At 38.2% G+C, this 21,956-nt stretch overlaps 1 protein-coding gene across 2 annotated transcripts in view; it reads right to left on the reverse strand.

Annotated features, from left to right (window-relative positions):
• The window catches only part of LOC139983053 (MAM and LDL-receptor class A domain-containing protein 1-like), a 170,602-nt gene that overhangs the window by 38,475 nt on the left and 110,171 nt on the right, over window positions 1-21,956 (reverse strand). For both annotated transcript variants that reach the window (XM_071996389.1, XM_071996391.1), the window contains 15 exons: window positions 19,360-19,618; window positions 17,932-18,160; window positions 16,593-16,764; window positions 15,300-15,402; window positions 13,198-13,368; window positions 11,772-11,950; window positions 10,862-11,174; window positions 9,716-9,978; window positions 8,583-8,814; window positions 7,731-7,814; window positions 6,444-6,616; window positions 4,694-4,823; window positions 3,323-3,472; window positions 1,935-2,188; window positions 213-303 (listed from right to left, as the gene is read on the reverse strand). In XM_071996389.1, the coding sequence (XP_071852490.1) occupies window positions 213-303; window positions 1,935-2,188; window positions 3,323-3,472; window positions 4,694-4,823; window positions 6,444-6,616; window positions 7,731-7,814; window positions 8,583-8,814; window positions 9,716-9,978; window positions 10,862-11,174; window positions 11,772-11,950; window positions 13,198-13,368; window positions 15,300-15,402; window positions 16,593-16,764; window positions 17,932-18,160; window positions 19,360-19,618 (2,803 nt within the window). The remainder of the gene's footprint in view (window positions 1-212; window positions 304-1,934; window positions 2,189-3,322; window positions 3,473-4,693; window positions 4,824-6,443; window positions 6,617-7,730; window positions 7,815-8,582; window positions 8,815-9,715; window positions 9,979-10,861; window positions 11,175-11,771; window positions 11,951-13,197; window positions 13,369-15,299; window positions 15,403-16,592; window positions 16,765-17,931; window positions 18,161-19,359; window positions 19,619-21,956) is intronic.

The raw sequence follows: 21,956 nt of genomic DNA on the forward strand, positions 1-21,956 counted from the left end.
CCTCTCTCCACCCAGGGCTTAAATGGGTACCTGTAAGGTAACTTGTCATTGGGCGCAGTATATAACTGCTGCCGACAGGAGGGATTGTCTCTGGGACAGGTTATCATTGACCAGGGGTAATATAACGTCTGTAAAGCGCTTTGAGACCTATCGCTGCTATAAAGTGCTATATACAAAACAAATATTATTAATATTTTTGTTATTATTCTCACCTGAGGGTGGACAGCGGCCTAGATAGAACCTGATGTCATCAACGGCGATGTCACCTTGGTAACTGCTGCCGCGAGTCGCTTCGAAAATAATCTAGACGTGTCAGAAGGAAATGGAATATTTCAAATGCTGAATATTCAATATTGAACGTTGAATAGCATCATGAGCTAATGATGCAGACACTTACTTCAAATAGTATAATTGCTATCGACAGTGGCGGAGCGTCCATACAGTCAGGGGGGGGGACTCAAATGGACTGCTGGCGCCCTTTTCAGCTCTTTACCACTTTTTACGTATTCGCGATTATTGAGTTTTCTATTTTGCTCTCATCTACCTATTGACATTTGTCACATTATCTGCAAATTAGCAAGGCCCGGTAAATGTCATTTCTTGTGATCTAGGGAGTATCTTTACTCAAATAATTTCTGTACGCTGCGCACCGACCTGTGGTGGCGCTCCGCTAAGATAGTGTCGAAAGCGCCCATACAGACCATTCTCGCCCCCCTTGACCAATACCCCTAGCTCTGCCACTGGCTATCGACACTCTTTCTTGAAATTCAAAGAGAAAAGCAATTAGAAAGTGAAAGGTTTCTGATCCAAGTGGGCACGATGACATCACAAATTTAAAAAATAACGACAGCGATTCTTACAAGAGTTTCACCCTGAAAAAATCACTTAGCTGTTTTTGTGGGAGTTGTCCTTGTATTTTAGATCCCTGCAAGCAGGAACTCGCGAAGAAGCCTAATTGGCTTATCAAAGCCACAAGCTGACCGAAGTCAGTCTCTTACATTCATATTTTAACGTCTTTGATTATGAATTGTCAATTGTCAACATCTCTGTAACTGGACGACATACATTAATCTTGGAGTGACTCGAACCGGGGACCTTATGATTGGATGGCACCGGCGTTAACAAAACTTTGTTCTCCACAAAACTCTCTCTGATATTCAAGCCAAAGATGATACTGTTGGGATGTGTCTCCCTAAAAGGTTGTCAGTCAATTGATGAAGGGAATATTAAAATTATATTACATTGCTTGGTCAGTGTGCCACAATGTGACAACTTTTGGTAAAATACTTCTTTACCATTATATATATTTATTTCAATCTATTACAATTTACTTCATATATCTGTTTACTATGACTATGGGGGTGATTTTCATTTATATACATTGATATAGGCAGTGCTGTTTGCCTACAGATGCAATCTACCAAAAAAGCTTCGACATGATTGCCCTCTAACTTTTGAATAATTCATTCATTTATTGGTTTTATCGCCAATTGTGTACAATGGGAAAGGAAGTCTCCTATAAAGTATTAAACAGACTTAACAAGGTAGGAGACTCCTTGGGAGAAAAGAAAAGAAAAATTTACAAATATATATAATACAGTATATATGTAAGGATTAAAAATACAGTGATAATAATTATCATAATAATAATAATAATAATAATAATAATTATAATATAACAATAATATTAATATTAATAGTGTTTTTTGGGCATATCTGGGGGCAAGGTCGATGGCATTTAACAAACACACTTACAAGCCACAAGGACTACTCATGGATACTTTCCAAATACAGAATTATAAATATTTGGCATAATTATCATTTGTCTTTTTTGGAAGACTTGAGTTCAAAACCACTGAAAAAAAGACATATAACAACAACAAAAAACAAAGAATAAAGGGAAAAAAACAATTATCAAATAAAGAGCAGACTACCTGATAAAGTCCAGACAATGGTATGTTTACAAAGCCTTGTATCCAGAAATCTCCCTGTTCCCCAGACTTGGTCCAGACCAGAGTGTCTGCTCCTTGCCTCGTATAGATGTTCAGCGAGGCGATGTTTGGTCCGTACATGTGATGCCAGAATTCCATGCAGTACTGAGTTCCGTTATCCACCGAGAGAGTGGAACTGAGGAGCCGGGCCTTGTCATTTGTCAAACCTGATGTACTTTCCAAATATATGTACCAACCTGGAAAAAAAACACATATACACAAAATCAAATTCTGAGAAGGAAAGAAATTCATAAGCACCTAACTCCTAACTGTATCCAGTCTCAGCATGTGTGCCTAACTGGATCCAGTCTCAGCATGTGTTCCTAACTGGATCCAGTCTAAGCATGTGTTCCCAACTGGATCCAGTCTCAGCATGTATTTCTGACTGGATCCAGTCTCAGCATGTGTTCCTAACTGGATCCAGTCTCAGCATGTGTTCCTAACTGGATCCAGTCTCAGCATGTGTTCCTAACTGGATCCAGTCTCAGCATGTGTTCCTAACTGGATCCAGTCTCAGCATGTGTTCCTAACTGGATCCAGTCTCAGCATGTGTTCCTAACTGGATCCAGTCTCAGCATGTGTTTCTAACTGGATCCAGTCTCAGCATGTGTTTCTAACTGGATCCAGTCTCAGCATGTGTTCCTAACTGGATCCAGTCTCAGCATGTGTTCCTAACTGGATCCAGTCTCAGCATGTGTTCCTGACTGGATCCAGTCTCAGCATGTGTTCCTGACTGGATCCAGTCTCAGCATGTGTTCCTGACTGGATCAAGTCTCAACATGTGTTCCTAACTGGATCCAGTCTCAGCATGTGTTCCTGACTGGATCCAGTCTCAGCATGTGTTCCTAACTGGATCCAGTCTCAGCATGTGTTCCTAACTGTATCATGTCTCAGCATGTGTTCCTAACTGGATCCAGTCTCAGCATGTGTTCCTAACTGGATCAAGACTTGACATGATGTCCAGCTAGATCCAGCCTCCCAGAATTGTGTACCTTGCATGTGATCCTATACCGATCAAGTTCCAGAATTTGTTCCGAGCTGAATACAGCCAAGGGATACTTCTAACCTATATGAGATCTGACATGAGTTCACAAGCTGGATTTAGGCCTAGCATATGTTTCTTATTGGGTCCAGTCCACAATAAGTGAACCTACAGTATCTGTATGTACGTACTCCCACTATGTGTTCTCAGTGGATTCAGTACCACAATGTGTTTTCAGCTGGTTCCTAGTCCAAGCATTGTTTTACTGTCTCTGTGCTGCGTATAGCACACAGGATGATCATGAATTGTACAACCTAGCTCTCACACAAAAGAATTTTCAAAACTGTACCTGCAGAATTTCCAAGGGTATGATCATAGCTGGGTCCTGTTCCGGTACTAGAGGTGCTGCCGGAAAATCTGGTCCAGTTTTGGTCATCTGTGTTATCCTGGTTCCAGTAGCACAAGTTCACCTCAAAATCACAGTCATGGCTATCGGGTGCTAAAATGGTGAAAGACACAGAACCATTCTTTAATTTTGTTATCGGTCAAAAGATGTGTCGCAGCACTTTACCGCAGCCTTCATATTTAACACAAAAAGTCAGTTTCGACTGTGTATTAACTTATATGCAAAGTAGGCTTAGGCTAGATAACCCTAGTCATTAAGATGTGGTAGGTTCCTATGATGATATGCAAAGCATCGGGAGTTTCTGAAGGATTTAAAAGGATTTCTAAAGAGTTCTGTCTCAAGAGCAATATGATGAAGGGAGAGCAAAAACATTTTCAAAAAGACTGTTTTGAAAATCAATGATCCATTTTATGCCAAATCAAGAAAGACCAGAAAAAAACAATTGTCCAGTGCAATTAAACTATCAGACTACTTCTACCTGTGAGCGGACGCAACCAGCTTTCGACATTAGGAGGTAATAAACAAGTGTATTGTAACCAGCAATCCTGTATAACGTAAGACCCTGGTATTGAAAGTGAGGGTCGTGACCCTTGTTTATAGGGCTGCCCGAAAATTCTGAAGCAAAAATGGAATTGACAACACAAAAGTTGAAACATAACCACAATTCCTTTTTTTTTACATCTACCATTGACCTTATCAAATTTGTTCACAGGGTTAGGGAGAGGGGTTATCTACTCCCCTTAGACTCCTACCCTCCCCCTCCCCGGGAGACAAAGCTGGCTGTGATCTAAGACAATGAGCAATCAGTAATTTACAGCTGCTGCCACTAAAAAATTACTTAAAACTCACTTTTTTCTTTTTAGGAATTTCACTGTAAGTCTATATTGTTTATAACAAAAAAATTCCTTTTAGATACATATATATTTTTATATTAATTTTCAAGCTGCATCCATTTAATATTTTATTTTTCAAATTAATACTTTAAGGGATTTTGTCATTTTGTTTCTTAAATTTACTTAAAACTCACTTTTTTCTTTTTTAGGAATTTCACTGTAAATCTATATTATTTCTAAAATTATTCCTTCGTTTATATATATATATTTTTATATTAATATTTAAGCTGTGTCAAATTTATTCTTCATATTCATATTTTAAGGATTTTGTCATTTTGTTGTCATTGTAAAGCGCACTTGGACATGCTTAAGCATGAAAAGAGCGCTTCATAAATTTGGTAAAATAATAATAAAAAAATGATATTAATCATATTTGTTATGCCCTATTAGAGAACACAAACATAAGTGTGTTTTGACTTACGGTAAGTTGCTGGTAGCGTGGTGGTCGTGGGTGGAGCAGGGGTGGTACTACAGGGCACATCTTGCAGGTAGAGGTCGTCCAGAGCTATATCAGAGGTAGCGTTATAGCCGATGAAACCCTCGAAATACACCTACACGGTTGTAAGGAGGAAAAAGTAAATGAAGCAGACATGAAATCTTTGCAAATTGTTGTGGCTTATGTCAGGGATGAGACTGGGGTTAAAAGAAAAATCACAGAACTTTGCAAAAATTGCGGTAAAGGCTCCAGTTTGCATATGCTACAGTGTGTTAGGATAATAGTTTTTGTCCCCAAGGTAGAAAGGTATTACAGATTCCGCAAATTTGTGGAAAAAGCTGTTATGTTGCTGTTACATTGTGCAAACAGTGGTTTAATTATCTGTCCTCGAGTTTTAATATTTCATTGCATCGGTATGAACCCTTGGTCAGCATAAACTAGAACAGAATCTCCCCTTAGACATTTTATACTACTTTTTGTCATAAACGGTTAACACACAAGGTCAGCCTGTAGCTTTTAGGTGATATGTGTATTACTGCCCCCTCCCCCTCCCCACCCTCATACTTTTCTCACCCCCCCCCCCCCAACACATGCATGCTTACCTCATAGCATAATATTGACCACATAACCAGTCCAAAGAATTTGACCAACTGAGGGCAATGTGGTCAAGTGCTTAACGCAGTGGACTTGTGATCTTAGGATTACAGGTTCAAGCCCTGGCCAGATCATTGAGTTGTGTCCTTGGGCAAGGCACTTTATTTCTATTGACTCTCTTCACCCAGGTGTATAAATGGGGACTTGCAAGGTAATTTGTAAATATAGTTGCATGCGCTGGTTTGTGGCTGCACCCTGTGGGAAGTCCCCCAGGGGACATGTGGCTGTGGTGCACTGTGGTGCCCCAGGAGAGATTGTTTGAATTGTGCACACTTTTGTGTGTAGGTGTGACAAGTTACCAATGACCAGGGTTAAGTACACCGCGGAGAGACTTTATTGTTAGTTGCAATATAATATTGCTATAAGAACTGAGAATTATTATTATTATTATTAACTTGTTTACTACTTTATATCCAAAATCCTATAGGTTTCCTCATCATCTGTTTTAGGCTTTACAATGTATGTATGTATGTATGTATATGTGATCTTCCCGCAAGCAGGAACTCGCGAAAGAAGCCATGGAGGCTTATAGACTCGCAAGCTGACCGAAGCCAATCTCTCGGCACACATCCATTTAACGTCCATGTCGGGAAGTTGTTATTGAACAACACCCTTGCCAGACGACACACATTGCTGTCGGCGGGGAATCGAACCGGGGATCTCATGACTGGGAGACGCCGGCGTTAACCACTAGGCTATACACTCCACGACATAAGACAATAATTGTCTTACTGTTCTTTAGTCTCTCATACTTATTTATATTTAAACATTGACTATGATTTAATCTATTTTACTGTTTACATACTTCTGAAATTGTTTTGGACTATATGCGTTTTAGTTTTTAGTATCGTTTAGTACTGGTTGCGTTTTTTTTTTATATTGTTGCTTTTGGCTTTTACATATTTTGTTTTATTGGTTCTATTTATTTAATATTTTGGTTTTTGTTACTATTTGTTTTTAGGTTTTACATTTGAAAAGCGCCTTGAGCAGCTTTGCTGATTTTGCGCTATATAAATATTACTTATAATGATTATAATTATGAAGAAAGTGAATCAAACAGGTGCCACCAGTTAATACTTACCCAGAATTCTTCAGTCTCAGTGAGTGGTACCTTGGCATTGTTCCAGACATCACCGTAGTTACCAGTTTTGCTCCATACAAGGTTCGGTGTGATTGAACTGACAGTCTGTTGGTAGAGGTTCAACGTCTCCACCTGAGATCCGTACATGTGATACCAGAAATCGAAGCACCGGCCTGATTAAGAACAAAGATATTGATATCTTAATAATATTTTGACCAATTCTGATCGAAATATTAATAAGGTAGAAAGGGTATTATTTGGTTGTAATCATGACCAGGGATGTGCCCACGCTGGACGTAACTAGGCATGCCCCGCCCAGCACTAAGAATTACCGCCCAGCACTGTCTTTAAAATCATGAATCCCACCCAGCACTATTTTCATCTGAAATCCCAGCATTCCTAACAATATATTCAACAATTTAAAAATGTAAATTGTTAGCAAAACAAGAACTTATTTATGTGCTTAAAAAGCTACAGAAGTGCCAGCATTTGGCATCTGAGCACCTTCAAAAATCGAAACATTTCTGAAAGGGGAGGGTAACACCCCCTCCCCCTTAGACCCCTCCCCAAGGACGGCGATCAGTTTACCCGGCACTCAGGAAATCCTAGACACATCCCTGATGACTGTATGTTTAACTTGATTTTTATTCTAGTGAAATATTATACTTTTAATTGTAAACAGAAAAAAACAAATTCCATCTGTTTTTGGTTTGCTTGACTTTTTGAAAGGTTTACTTTAGCTTACAGAAATGCCTATTTATATGCTAATATAAAAAATGATTGGGAATGATATTGGGAGCCTTGGGTAAACTTATTGGGTATTAACATTGAACATTACTAAAAGATATACTTTCCCATTGCATGGGATTACATGTATTTGAATTTATTTTAGTGTTTACAAAGCAAGATGATACATGTTGATTGTCGCTTTTATTTGTACTAAAATGAAAGTTTAATAAAAAAAAATAAAAAAATGAAAAAAATAAAATAAAAAAGATAATGACAGTAGTAAATATAATAACAAAAATAATTAATATTGTACTGCTTGAACGGTACTGATTATGATTTTTTCTTTCTATCATTGCAAATGAAAACTATTGTATACCACTTAAAAACAAGATGAGTTCAGCTTTAATACTTGAACAGTCTGATCCACACGAAGTCTGTCAATTGTATTTAAACTGGGAAGGTATTGTCAAAAGGAAAAAAGCTACTTATTAATTCATGATTATTCATGAGTGTTCATGATTAATTCATATATCTTGTTTTACTACTTGGGCTTTTTACCTGCAGTAGGAGCGATGCGGTCACTGACAAACCATGCTTTTGAACCCTCAGCTTTCCCATTAGCTTCAATGTACATGTAATAACCTGTAGAGAAAATATAAAAATAAATAAAAACATGACCAAAATATCAAATATCAAGAAAAAATGAAAACAACGTTCAAGCTATACTTATGATTGTATTGTAAAATCTCAAGCATTTATGACAATGTGTTCAGACCTCAGTTAACTTTCTGAAGCACAGAGCAGTTTCACCAACCAATCAATTTGATTTTAGAAAGCAACAACGTTATGACTTATTGACAGATTTCCCCAAAATAGTACAAATATTTTACTGTGCGTTGAAACAATCTATAACGGTACAAATGCATATCCCATTGGAAACTTTGACAAAAAAATTAAAATAATTGTCAGATTGAGGCGATTCGGCTGGAAAAGCATTCAAAAGATGATGATATTTTTATAGTGTGATTACTTAACATTATTTCCTACCCGAAATATTTTAGTTTAAATATTTTGAGTTTATTTTGAAACAGTCACGGAATATGATTGCATTACTTGTAACATCGTGTCATAGTACTGATGAGATGAAATCTTTACATATATCTTAATGCACTGGGGAAGCTGGTGTTATACTTTTAATATCTAATTGAAACATTCTATTTTGTACATATCTTAATACATTAGTGGCAGATGTTGTTATACTTTTAATATCTAATTGAAACATTGTAGTCCCCTTTACCTTCTTCTAATAATTGCTCAGCTTACAGGCTCAGTTTTTGTCTTATCTTTTATCCAGATACAAACATATCAATGATTTCCCTGAGGGATATGTCTCGAACTCTCCATTCTTACCTCTCTTAGAATTAAACGTGTGATCTACTTGAGGTCCTGTCCCACCGCTGCCTGTGCCTGCTCCATCCCTTATCCAATCAAAGTCATCGTTCACATAGTCATTCTGCCAGTTGCAAAGGTTCTGCTCAAAGGTGCAGATGTCAGAGGGCTGACAGAGGCCCGGTAGCAGGGTGACATCGTCTAGAGCCATGTTACCCTGCTGGGAGGAGCCTGCGATAGCCTCAAAATAGATCTGAAAATAATTACAAAAAAGAGATTAATTGCCTTAAGATTGATTGATATCATAATAAACAAAGGCTTAAATTGGAACTGCATAATGAGAAAAAAAGTTCTACAGCATACAAATACTGACACAAAGAAAAATATTTAATGTTTTTAATATTACAGCAGCTGTAAAATACTACTGCAGCAAGGCTGAAGTAATATCCAGCAACAGGGATGATCTCTCGGCACTGCTCGGACGAACAGTTCCTATTGTGTGAAACTGCAGAGCAAACACAGTAACATTTCTCATATGCAGCCTGGCTGCCGAGATTCTGCAGCTCTCCCCCCCACCCCTCTCAGAATCTGAAAGATTTCACTTCAGTTTGTCCGATTGTACTCCATTCTTGTACTTTATGTGAACTGTTGATGCTTGGCACCAGCTATGCAGCCTTGCTATGGCAATAAATACTGCTGCAGTCTTCTCAGCATTAAAGAGATTTCACATAAGTTTGTCTCATTTTACTCTATTCTTGTACTTTATGTAAACTATTGATGCTTGGCAGCAGATATAGCCTGGCTGCAATCATGCTGCAGCCCCATTCATAATACTGAGAGCTTTCACTTTAGTTTGTTACATTTTACTCCATTTTCTACTTTTTTTGTAAACTGTTGATGCTCTGCACCTGAACAAATTAATTACCAACATCACTACCTGTTCTGGAGGAGTAGAGAAGAGGAAATAGGGGGCGCTACGTACATTTAATATAAGAGTAAAATAATGTAGTAATAATGCTTTATGTTTTCGTGACCGAGGTTTGTTTACAAGTGATCAACAAGATGGCGATCTAAATATACGAAGAAAAATAAACTCCGGGTTTAATTTAAATCTTTTGGTGGAGATAGCAGTGAGTCTGCAGACCACTACCCACCTGAAATGACCGGCCTGTGGTTGGCGTGACTTCTACGGATGCCTGGCGCCAGTACTGTCCCTGGTCGCCCGACTTCTCCCAGGAAGGAGACACAAAGTTGTCGCCCTCGTCCTGTTTGTAGACCAACAGGGTACCGATGTCGTCGCCGTACATGTTGTAAAAGAAGTTGAGGCACTGGACTCCGGCCCGATCGAAACTGGGAGATGCGAGTCTAGCTTCTGACAGGGCTGGCATATTAGCCACATTCGCAAAGGCAAAGTAAGCTGATTACAAATATTAAGAAAATAAAAATAATTATATTGATTTTCAATTTCTCTCATAAACTTAAAAAACTAATCTGATGTTTGTAGGATGGAAGCAGACCAAAAAATAAATGCATGCATTTTGTTAAAGTTACAGATGGAGCAAAAAACGCAATGTACGTCAATTTTTAGTTTAGTATGCTTTAACAACTTACGAAAATAATAGCAACGCGGATGCTTCTTTACACAATGGAATATCAAGCCATGCGAATACAAAAATTGTTGCGAGTTTCCCTAACCCTAACCTAAACTCTACCCCTAACCCCTAACCCTAACAACAACAACTGGAATAGTCGAAACGAAAAAGAATTTTAATGAACTTGTGAGTTTTGCTCCCAATCTCAAACCTCCAGGTCGATATAATTGCAGGACCATCAAAAATTTGTTATTCTTAAAGCAAAAACACACAGCGGGAGCTGCTCTTAAGCAGTATGTGATAAGATTGTGCCTTAAAGCTCGTCTAGCTGTTGTTACAGTGGTGCAGGAAGGTAATTTTGAGTGGGGGTCTGAAGACTATGACCGGCCTGGGGGAGGGGTGTAAGGGGAGGCGGTGTCCTGCCTCCCCTTTGGAATTAATTTGCATTTCCAGGTGGCCTCAGATGCAATTTGGTGCAATATAGCACACTTCAACACCCACTCCGTTTTGTAAATAGTTTTGCATTTTCACCTGGCCTTAGATGCAATTTGGTGCTCTAAATGAGATTTTTTTTCTCATTTGGAAATGAAAAAGGGGTTTTCTGACTTGCGAATCGGGGGCGGAATGATACTCCCGCCCCCCTATATTTTTCACTGGGGGGCTGGCGACTCCTCAGCTCCCCCGAATCCTACACCCTTGTGTTGTTACCTGTTGTTGACTCTGAAGAATGGTCTATGGGTGGACCCGTCCCAAGCGATGGATCACCATTCATTCCCCGCTGCCAATCAAAACCTGGCGTGTCGTCGTCCACGTTGGACCATTCGCAGAAGTCGCTCTCAAACTCACACTCCACGGGAGGGGGGCAGGGTATGGTGTCGTAGTGCAAATCATCCAGACCGATGTCTCCTTCGAAACCTCCGCCTCGGACCGCTTCCATCACGATCTCGAAGGAGGTGTCTCTCTGTATTGTACGGTAGCCTTGAAGCCATTTAAACTCTTGGGTCCCTCGCTTGTGAAACAGCTGGCGAAATTAGAATTAGACAATTTTTCAGAGATATACTGTCAAAACAATTGGTGTTATTTTTGAACAGCAGTTTATTTGCTACTGCCAGAATTTCTTCTACTATATATATACTATATATACTACTATATATATATATATATATATATATATATATATATATATATATATATATATATATATATTGTTTGTATTGTTTTACATTTAGTTTTCTAATTTATTTGAAATGATCTTCGTTGCTATGGGATTTATAAAGCATTGACTGGTGTTGAATAATTTAAATTAAATGAAAGCAGGATAAACACACATTTCTTATCCTCCAGCTGTAACGATTCTTGTTTACTAAAAAGCAAAAAAATAAAAATGAAACTAAGAAATGTTTTCAACTGTTCTACTTTTGTATGAAGGGAAATGAACAACTTTTCTGATACTTAGAGTATTGATAACAATATACAGGGATGAACCTGGGGTAAAAAAATCACAGAACTTTGCAAAAATTGCGGTATAGGCTCCAGTTTGCATATTCTACAGTGTGTTAGGATAATAGATTTTGTCCCCGAGGACAATGGTAACTGGAACTGGCCCCCTAAGACTTACTAGTTCTTCGCCATCGACTGACTTGAGGTAAACGTTGAGCTCTCCGATGGTGGAGCCGTACATGTGATACCAGAAGGAGAAACAGTAACCTCGTTCATCTGTCGATTTCAGGGAACCGGAGAGAAGACGAGCTTTGTTCCCCTTTTGAAAGTTTGACACTTCTGCGAATATGTATGCCTCTGAAATGGAAGATATTAAACAATTCGTTTATCTCTCTGAAATGGAAGATATTATACAATTATCGTATCGTAAAGTTTTAATGTAGCATGAATTGGTGATCTTAAATTCGATAAGTGTGTTGTAATTGTTTAATTAGGTCAATTCAAACTCCTAAAAATTTATCAATAGTAGCAGAGATTTGAAATATTCAGGTTTTTAACTGGTTAATAAATCAAGTGACCATATAGGAGTTCACACTATAATTAGTATTGGTTGGTAGAGAAATAATATTCCTATTAGCACAGTTTATATTTTGTTTTATGACAGATCACAAAGAAAAACACACTTTGACACATAGTTCCCCTTTATAGGCATACAAAATCCAATATCCCAACAATAGGGGGCACTTTTGTGTTCAGAATTGTTGAATATTAACTGATTCTTCTGATCCTTCATAACTATTTGGTAATTTAGCAACACTTCAAAGCAGAACACTGAGGGGGGGGGGGGGGGGGGGGGGGCATGCAGCCTATTACAGCCAGGATGCAAAAACCACAAAATATTTTGGGTTCTCCGCGGGTCTGCCAAGATAAACTCTATTGCTCCTTGCAACAAGGGATTTAGCATCTACGGTAGTATTTTCTTACATGATAAGTTATCTCGCATATTATAATATATATAAATGTTTTATTATATAAATATAATATTCTGTGAGGATAGTATAGTGTAGTGCATAAAACCAAGACGGATCGGTACAGTGAATGTGTGTACTGTGACGTTAAGTGTTGTGAGGTCTATTTGCTATATAAAAGAACTTAATTATTTTTTTTAGATCTCACTTCCCTATATGACCTACTCATATGTTTACTCTTCATTTCTTGTCTCTAAAGCTGTATTTATTTTTGCATGAACACCCAGAAGCCAGGTAAGGACTGTGATTATTCGACTCCAAAACTTTACCAGTAATCCATACGTATTTAATTAAAATCAAGATAATTCTTAGAAACGCTTGCTCCTTTCTCCAACGACTCTCAAAGTTAATTGACACGATAACAAATTCCTCACATTCATAGAACAAAACCTGTGTCTCAACATTTCCCCTGTCTCATGTGGAATGTTTTAACGAGGGCCTTGTGTAAGATTAAGCATTTTTTTTTAACAAGTCGTGCCCTTGAAAGTTGAAATAAAATAACTTAGTACCGATTATTAAAAAAGGCAACCGACACAGCATGATACAGTAGAACAAGAATAGTAGAACTATACATACCAGTCCCATAGTCCTCAGGCCCAGAGCCTTCCGTGGTGTGGTCTCCTTTCGGTCCGGTGTAGTACGTTGGGGTACCGTCAGACTTTAAGATCCAATCCATTTCCTCGGTTGGGTCCTGTTCCCATCCGCATAACGTTTTACCGTTGGCTGGACCAAAGTCACAGCTTATGTCTTTAAAATAAAAAATGAGAACAATTATGGTCTTGTATAATGATGACAAAGACTTAATTAATTAAATCAATTAAAAAGAAAACAAATGGATTATTAGTTTTTTCCCGCCTTTTTCACCACGTTATATATTAAAATATGATATTAAACAATTAATCAATGTAGCACACAACCCTGAGTGTTTGTAACAGCTTTTTTGAGTTGATTTTGAGGAATTTATGTGATGAAATTTGATTTTCTGTAATGTTATGCTAAAATCCCATATCTATGTACTTTATTGGCTTGACTGAGTAGTTAAGTGTCGATTGACCACCATACACAGGGATGTGAGTGCAGCGCCCCCAAAAAACCCCGGAAAACTATTCGGAGACCCCGGGTGAATGCCGTCCAAACACATCCTACTCCTAGCTCTGACTACTTACACACTATCGTTATGTTAGGCTAGCTCAAAAGTATTAGCGCTAACACATCCTACTCCTAGTTCTGACTACTTACACACTATCGTTATGTTAGGCTAGCTCAAAGTTACGAATACGTCACAGCGAACTCCGGAATAAAAAACAGTCTCACATTCGAATGCGATCATGAATATCGACTATCATATGCGTATCTCGTAGATTTCCGCCGCTCACAAATATCACAAGCGTTAATTCCGAAACTTATGTCGAGCACCAGCAGTTAAGAAGATGTGAATTAGGCAAAGTTTTTCAACGACCGAAATGAGCTATGGCGATTTGAAGTTCGCACGTACGCAACGATGTTCACATGGCACAATGTTGTACAGTGCAATGCGTTGTGTAACAGGAAATGGTATTTTGGTTGATCGATGAGCGAAAATTGAAGTTAGCTTGCTGCAACGGGCCAGGCATTTTTGCCGCATTGTGTCTTTGATATTCGTACAATTTTTTGGAACTTTATTGGAATTTAAAAAAAAAAATGGATTTCCGTAAAAATACAGAAGACTTACATCCCTGCATACACAGAAAATATGAAATATTGAGAATTGAATGCAATTCATTGATCACTCGCTAACTAACTTTCTTGTCCTACAAAAGAAAAAGACAAACCAAAAAAACGTATAAAGCAGTGGAATAGTAAAAGAGCAACAGGGTCCTAGTGCCCACAAACCCGCCACTGGGATAAGAAACTCTCATACTTTGATCGATTGCAACAGGGTCCTGGTGCCCACAAACCCGCCACTGGGATAAGAAACTCTCATACTTTGATCTATTGCAACAGGGTCCTGGTGCCCACAAACCCGCCACTGGGATAAGAAACTCTCATACTTTGATCGATTGCAACAGGGTCCTGGTGCCCACAAACCCACCACTGGGATAAGAAACTCTCATACTTTGATCGATTGCAACAGGGTCCTGGTGCCCACAAACCCGCCACTGGGATAAGAAACTCATACTTTGATCTATTGCAACAGGGTCCTGGTGCCCACAAACCCGCCACTGGGATAAGAAACTCTCATACTTTGATCTATTGCAACAGGGTCCTGGTGCCCACAAACCCGCCACTGGGATAAGAAACTCTCATACTTTGATCTATTGCAACAGGGTCCTGGTGCCCACAAACCCGCCACTGGGATAAGAAACTCTCATACTTTGATCTATTGCAACAGGGTCCTGGTGCCCACAAACCCACCACTGGGATAAGAAACTCTCATACTTTGATCTATTGCAACAGGGTCCTGGTGCCCACAAACCCACCACTGGGATAAGAAACTCTCATACTTTGATCAATTGCAATTATCTCTCTTTCAACTTTACATAGTGTTGTATATTTCTGCATTATTGAATGAAGAGGGTTCGTAAACTAATTTGATTTTTTAAAAGTCACCCCCAACCTTAAAAAAAAAAATTATAGTAAAACATATAAAAAAAATGATCATAACAAAAATATGTAAATATAAAAATTGTAAAACTCACCAGCAGACGACCCACAGTTGACAAAACTGATGTCATCTAAAGCTATATCGGAGACTGTATCAGGGTCACCCAACCCTCCACCAGGGGTGGACTCAAACCGGACCTGACGAAGAGAAAAAAAAAAAAAAACATATTGTAAAAAAAACCTGTAAAGATGCATCATTTAACAAAGCATACTTAAGTATGTAAATTGTTTACATTGTGCCAACATAGGGTTAATGAATTATAATAATAATAATAATAACAATCATAATAATAATACTAATAATAATAATATTAATAATAATAATTAACACTTATATAGCGCTTAATACAGCGTTTCAAAGTGCTTTACAAAGTAAGAAAGATACAAAGGAAACCAAGGGAAAAATACAAAAAACTATGCAAAAATGTGAAAATAGAATTATGGTATGGCATCACATCATTTTATGAAAGATTGTTACTAAAATACAGTCATACAGTTATTCACAGATGTTGTTTTAGAATACTTCAAGAAATCCCAAACCTAGCTTACATTTTATTTTGGCAGGTAACTAGTTTTCATAAAGTCATATTTATATCATGACAGAGATCATACAGAATAGCATGAGGGTACCCCCGACTGTTAACAATATAAGCACACGGTAACGGTGGTTCTCTACAGTGGGTAACTAATTCAGTTGCGCAATTAACAGATACGTTTGGGTATGTTTAGAATTGTTTCTTTTTTTAGTGCAATACATTCTGCCCGACTTTCCAATTAACAATTTGGTATCAAACATACTGTGTTACCTTATCAAATTCTCTCACTTATTTAACGATATTTCTTCCAGTCTTAACAAATTGTAATTTTGTTGTTATGTTTGCTACCAGTCCTACCAAATATGTAATGCATTTTAATATTATAACCCTATATCATTGCCATAAGACCTAAAAACGGTCTATGTGCTAGACTAGCCAGACCAGCCACTTTCAGAGATGAAGCACATAGATCAGGGATGAGCCTGGGGTAAATAAAAAAAATCACGGAACTTTGCAAAAATTGCGGTATAGGCTCCAGTTTGCGTATGCTACAGTGTGTTAGGATAATAGTTTTTGTCCCCGAAGAAGAAAAGAAATCATGGGTATTCCGCGAATTCGCGGAAAAAGCTCATGCCTGATAGATGTTTGAAGGATCATAAAGGTGACATAGTAGTACAGTGTGTGTAGGCTACTATTATCAGTAGTCAGACGTGACATTATTTGACAACTTCCAAACTTAATGTTGTGTCCACCACAATCACAACTTGAAAAATTTGACCTGTCTTGTCTTACATAATATTGTCCGACTGCCTTGGCTCCGACGTCCAATGTTCCTTTGAGCCACTGTTGTCCTTGGTTTCCGACATAAGACTTAGACGATACTGGGATGAGGTTCTCGTAGAGGTTGACCACGAGGGCACCGGCTTCACCACCATACATATGGTACCAATACTCCAGCTGGCATCTATGGGTCAAAATCAGAAATAAACATTAATTTCCAATTATTTAAATTAACCAGCTCCTTGTGTTGGTTTTAACGAATACTTACGGTCTTCTCTAATTCCAGGGAAATGACTGTGTTAGATTATTAAATCAAGATCATTAAAGTGCATTACAGCAGAAAGACACAGAACTAAAAGTGGTTACTTCTTAGTGACATCACACATCGACAAAATGGCAGCACACTGACGTATGTTGTAACTTAAAGTGTTTACTTCTTACTGACATCACACATCGACAGTAAGCAGCACACTGATGTCAGTTGTCACTAAAAGTGTTTACTACTTAGTGACATCACACATCGACAAACTGGCAGCACACTGACGTCAGTTGTAAACTAAAAGTGGTTACTTCTTAGTGACATCACCCATCGACAAACTGGCAGCACACTGACGTCAGTTGTAAACTAAAAGTGTTTACTTCTTACTGACATCACACATCGACAGTAAGCAGCACACTGATGTCAGTTGTAACTAAGAGTGTTTACTTCTTAGTGACATCACACATCGACAAAATGGCAGCACACTGACGTCAGTTGTAAACTTAAAGTGTTTACTTCTTAGTGACATTACACATTGACAAACTGGCAGCACACTGATGTCAGTTGTAACTAAAAGTGTTTACTTCTTAGTGACATTACACATCGACAAACTGGCAGCACACTGATGTCAGTTGTAACTAAGAGTGTTTACTTCTTAGTGACATTACACATCGACAAACTGGCAGCACACTGATGTCAGTTGTAACTAAGAGTGTTTACTTCTTAGTGACATTACACATCGACAAACTGGCAGCACACTGATGTCAGTTGTAACTAAGAGTGTTTACTTCTTAGTGACATCACACATCGACAAAATGGCAGCACACTGACATCAGTTGTAAGCAATCAAGATAACTCTCGTCTGTAACACTCGGCTATTTTCTTACGTTGGCTCAAAGGGGGGGGTTGCTTAAATTATATATCACTAAATCATAAAATAAAATGATGGTTTGAGTTTAACTTAACTTCTCCTTTAAGATACAGTTACGACATGAAATCTTAATTTCCTGATATGGAAAAAATGACAAAGATGATTTGTCCTTGTTCATAGCAAGACGAGAAAACAATGACATCGGTCTGTCTAACACTAACCTCGTTCCTGTATTTCCTAACAGACTAGGACTTTGAAGAACGGCCGCCAGTCCGAACGTCCCTTGTGTCTGGTCCACATACATGTAGTAGCCGGCCGGACTCAGAGTCGTGTGGTCGTTACCGGGGGCGATGGACGCAGGCGCATCGCGAGCTAGCTGACGTTGCCATATATACAGACCGGAAGGTATGGCCTGCCATCCACACTGGCTGTTCTCAAAGTCGCAGTCGCCTGAAGTTTGGAGAGGAATTCAAAAATAGTTTGGCATCAGAAATATAAACTCTACACATTAACACATGTATGTGTGTATGTATGTATTTTTAGATATTAGAAGTGTGTTTTATTATGTAATAGTGCCTTAGTTTTTTGTGGCATTGATGCACTTTATAAATACATTTTATTATTATTATTTATTTATATATTATTTTATGTTCTTGAAATCTGATACACTTGGAATAATTAACTAGATGCCAAAGTTCTTTGAATGTTAGAATTTCAACAAAATCCAAATTTCATAGAAAGTTTATGTGTGAATAACTGACTTACATATAATATTATAAAAGGAAAAAAAAAAAACATTCCAGCTGAATTACCAATTAATATGACATCATTCAACTCTACTGTTGCCAGATGCCAAATGCCATCATCAAATATTGGTACCTTCCCCATACAATATAATTTACTATGAGCATTTAGTTTGAACCTAGATCCAGAAACTTCCAGCATTTTGTTTGACGCATTCAACTTCAGCTACCTGAATATCTGCTTAAAGACGTTAGCCTGTTTTTCCCTCTTTTATTTTCACAGAGTGAACATTAACTAAGGACCCTTTATTGATTCTGTTCCAATGCAGAAAACTTGATACCATGACAACAGTCTTCATCACATGGACTGCAAATTTTATTTATAAAAAAAAAAGAAGGAAAGAAAGAAATGGAAACATCTTCAATTGCCTTCATGACTCGAAATTAGATTTGGGTGCCCACAATTGTGAGGTTGAATTGGCATATGGAGTTAAAATATTTAGCAAATAGAATTCCATAAACGGAACAGATGCAAAAAAAGTGACAAAAAATCGAGGATTGCTTGTCATATGCATTCTACAAGCAAATCAATAAACAGATCTATCTGCAGAGTTTATGACAATGAGAATGCATTATTCCTTATATCAGGGATGAGCCTGGGGTAAAAAAAAAGAATCACAGAACTTTGCAAAAATTGCGGTATAGGCTCCAGTTTGCGTATGTTACAGTGTGTTAGGATAATAGTTTTTGTCCCCGAGGTAGAAAAGAAAAATCACAGATATTCCGCAAATCTGCGGAAAAGCTCATGCCTATTATATTTTTCCAAGCCCCACAAGTGGCCACGAGCGCCTGGACTTGTTGCCCCTACCCCCTTTTTCTTTACTATTCCCGTCAAAACTTCCTTACCGCAATCCTGTTCGTCTGAACCATCAGCACAGTCTGCCGTCCCGTCACATCTCACATCGATAGGCAGGCAGAAACCACTGGTGCAGATGAAGTCGCCCTTCTGACAGGGGCGTTGGGTGGTCATGACTGACACGGGGGGTAAGGTGGTCATCTCTGGCAACTGGGTCTCGTTCCTCACCTGACAGGAGTCGGTAAAGGTGACATCATCGATGGCTATATCGCCATAGATACCGTCACCGATCGTTGCCTCCAAGATCACCTTCGGATGAGGACGAGAAAAGTTTTTAAAATTGTGTCGGTGGTTTCGAATCAACAATTATTTATCTAACTTGACAAAATGCCATTTCTTAACGTATCTCATAATTCACAAAGATCATGATATAAATTATTAACTTTATGCAAAGAAATTTTAATGTCTCACATATTTAAGCATTAAGGATTTAGATTGAGTTTCCTTTGCAAACCCCCTAGATGTTCCTGCCTAAATTTATCTTTCCTTGTACAATTTTAGTTACAGTACCGCTCACGTATAACTCGCGTAGACGTATACTCTACGTTTATCTACGCGATTATACGATGTTATACGTTTCTGTACGCGACTTTCTACGCGGTGTCTACGCGGCGTCTACGCCGTGTCTACGCGGCTTAGGGCTTCGCTTCAGTGCACCTGAATAGGGATTATACGCGCGTAAAGACGTACAATCTCGTATAATCTGTAAACGTAGGTTATTCTCAGCCGCTTTATATAGCAGAGCTTCTATGGGTTAGAATAAACTGTGATGCATAAAAGAGTCGGTAAACTCAACATCAAGTAATGTCTCCTAAGCCTTTCCAAAATATTCAACCACAGAGTAAGCATATACTTAAGCCGTTAAGAACAAGAGTAACAAAGAAAACAGCGCTACTAGAAGTACAAACGATCGATACAATCAGTGCAGGAAAACTTCAGCAAGGAAACTTTATCAATTACAATGTGCACCAGTCTGTTAATATTTATACGAGTTCCTCCCGTTGGGCATTAAATTGAATGTAGGTAACAATTAATGAGAACAAGGTAGGCCTTGGCCTATCCTACCTTTTAGCCTTCATCGAAAGTTACGCCGTATGTACCTCGCAAGAAAACCACGATAACCGTTTAACGAAAAAAAAAAAAAACAATATTTGAACTTGAAGATCTGACTTCCCCCAAAAGCAATGACAAGGTTTTGGTTAGGCCTACTATTAAAAAATATTTTCCGAAGAAAACCCTTACGATTTTTTCCACAAATATTGAGGCTTACAGTAGGTATTAGTGCTTCCTCACAATCAAGGAGCCTCCACGAATTTCGCTCCGCTTACGTAAAACTTCTATATATATAACACGTGGAAAGACCCGATTTTTACCACACATAATTCCCATTGACATTAGTCACGGAACATAAATTGGTCATCGACATTCGAACTTGCCCAGGTTCACTTCACCATGGGAACGAAAGAAGTTTTATCAGTCGAAATTTATGATTGGTTGCCTTTTTAATAAAATGTTATCGTAAACACAAACATGAGCGACTTTGGATACATTTCCTACTGTATATGTAGCGTTTCTATTTTGCACTCCTGGCACGATGCCAAACAAAATATTTCGAAATGCAGTGTATTGCTTTTTCCACAAGGGCCATTGCTGGTATGTTATATTGAAAGTACATAGGCCTGGCCATTCAGAAAGTGTTGAAAAATCGTGTAAGGTGAATTAATGATTTGAACAAAGTCAAAGGTGATACAACTTTGAACACAAAATTGCTGCGAAGAAATATATTGAAGTAACGTCATGTTTTGACAAAAGCATTCAATGTACAATAACTATTTACTAACCTTTTGAAACAAAAATTCAAGCAGAAGGAGTGGGAGCAGTAACACGAAATAAGAGAAATATCGACATATTGATGATAATGGCCATGGGTGTCGGGCGACAACCAACCATTCCCACTATATCTTATCCTGGTTCTAAGTGGCTTCCGTTCAACAAAAATATTGTTTTACCTAGGCTCAAAACGTCGCACAAAATATTTTCAAAACAACGGTACACATGAAGTAATCCAATAAATCCCAGACTGAACAACGAATATAAATACGGTACACTACAGCATCGTTACTTTAATGTTTACCTCCTGCCGACACAACCGAAAATGTTTAATATGTAACACGGAGATACGTATTGAACTTTTTTTTTTTAAATAATTTCAATGTTTTAACATGTCACTCCCATAGCTCCTTCAAAGTTGCTAAGCTTTTTATTGATAACGCCGAACGTACCGCCATTACCAGACACACAAGGCGCCACGAAATGTAACAGTTTAAAAAGTCGGAAACATCTGAAAGTACTAGTAATATGCAAATGTTACGAACGTTTTACCCCTACGTTAAGTGTATTTTTTCTCACCGTTCAATCGTCCGGTTATTTTCCTTTTTTTATCTTCAATGGTTATCGAAGTTTGTTTTTGACAATGAGGAAATGTTATTCGCAAAATTTGAACATATTGAGAAACAAATCCCAGGGTGTAAAATCTCACGAACATACTTGTACTTCCAGGAATCCAGGGTAAAGCTCGTTGCTGCAA

This window comes from Apostichopus japonicus, chromosome 16 (assembly GCF_037975245.1).
Source record: "Apostichopus japonicus isolate 1M-3 chromosome 16, ASM3797524v1, whole genome shotgun sequence".
Taxonomy (NCBI): Eukaryota; Metazoa; Echinodermata; class Holothuroidea; order Aspidochirotida; family Stichopodidae; genus Apostichopus; species Apostichopus japonicus.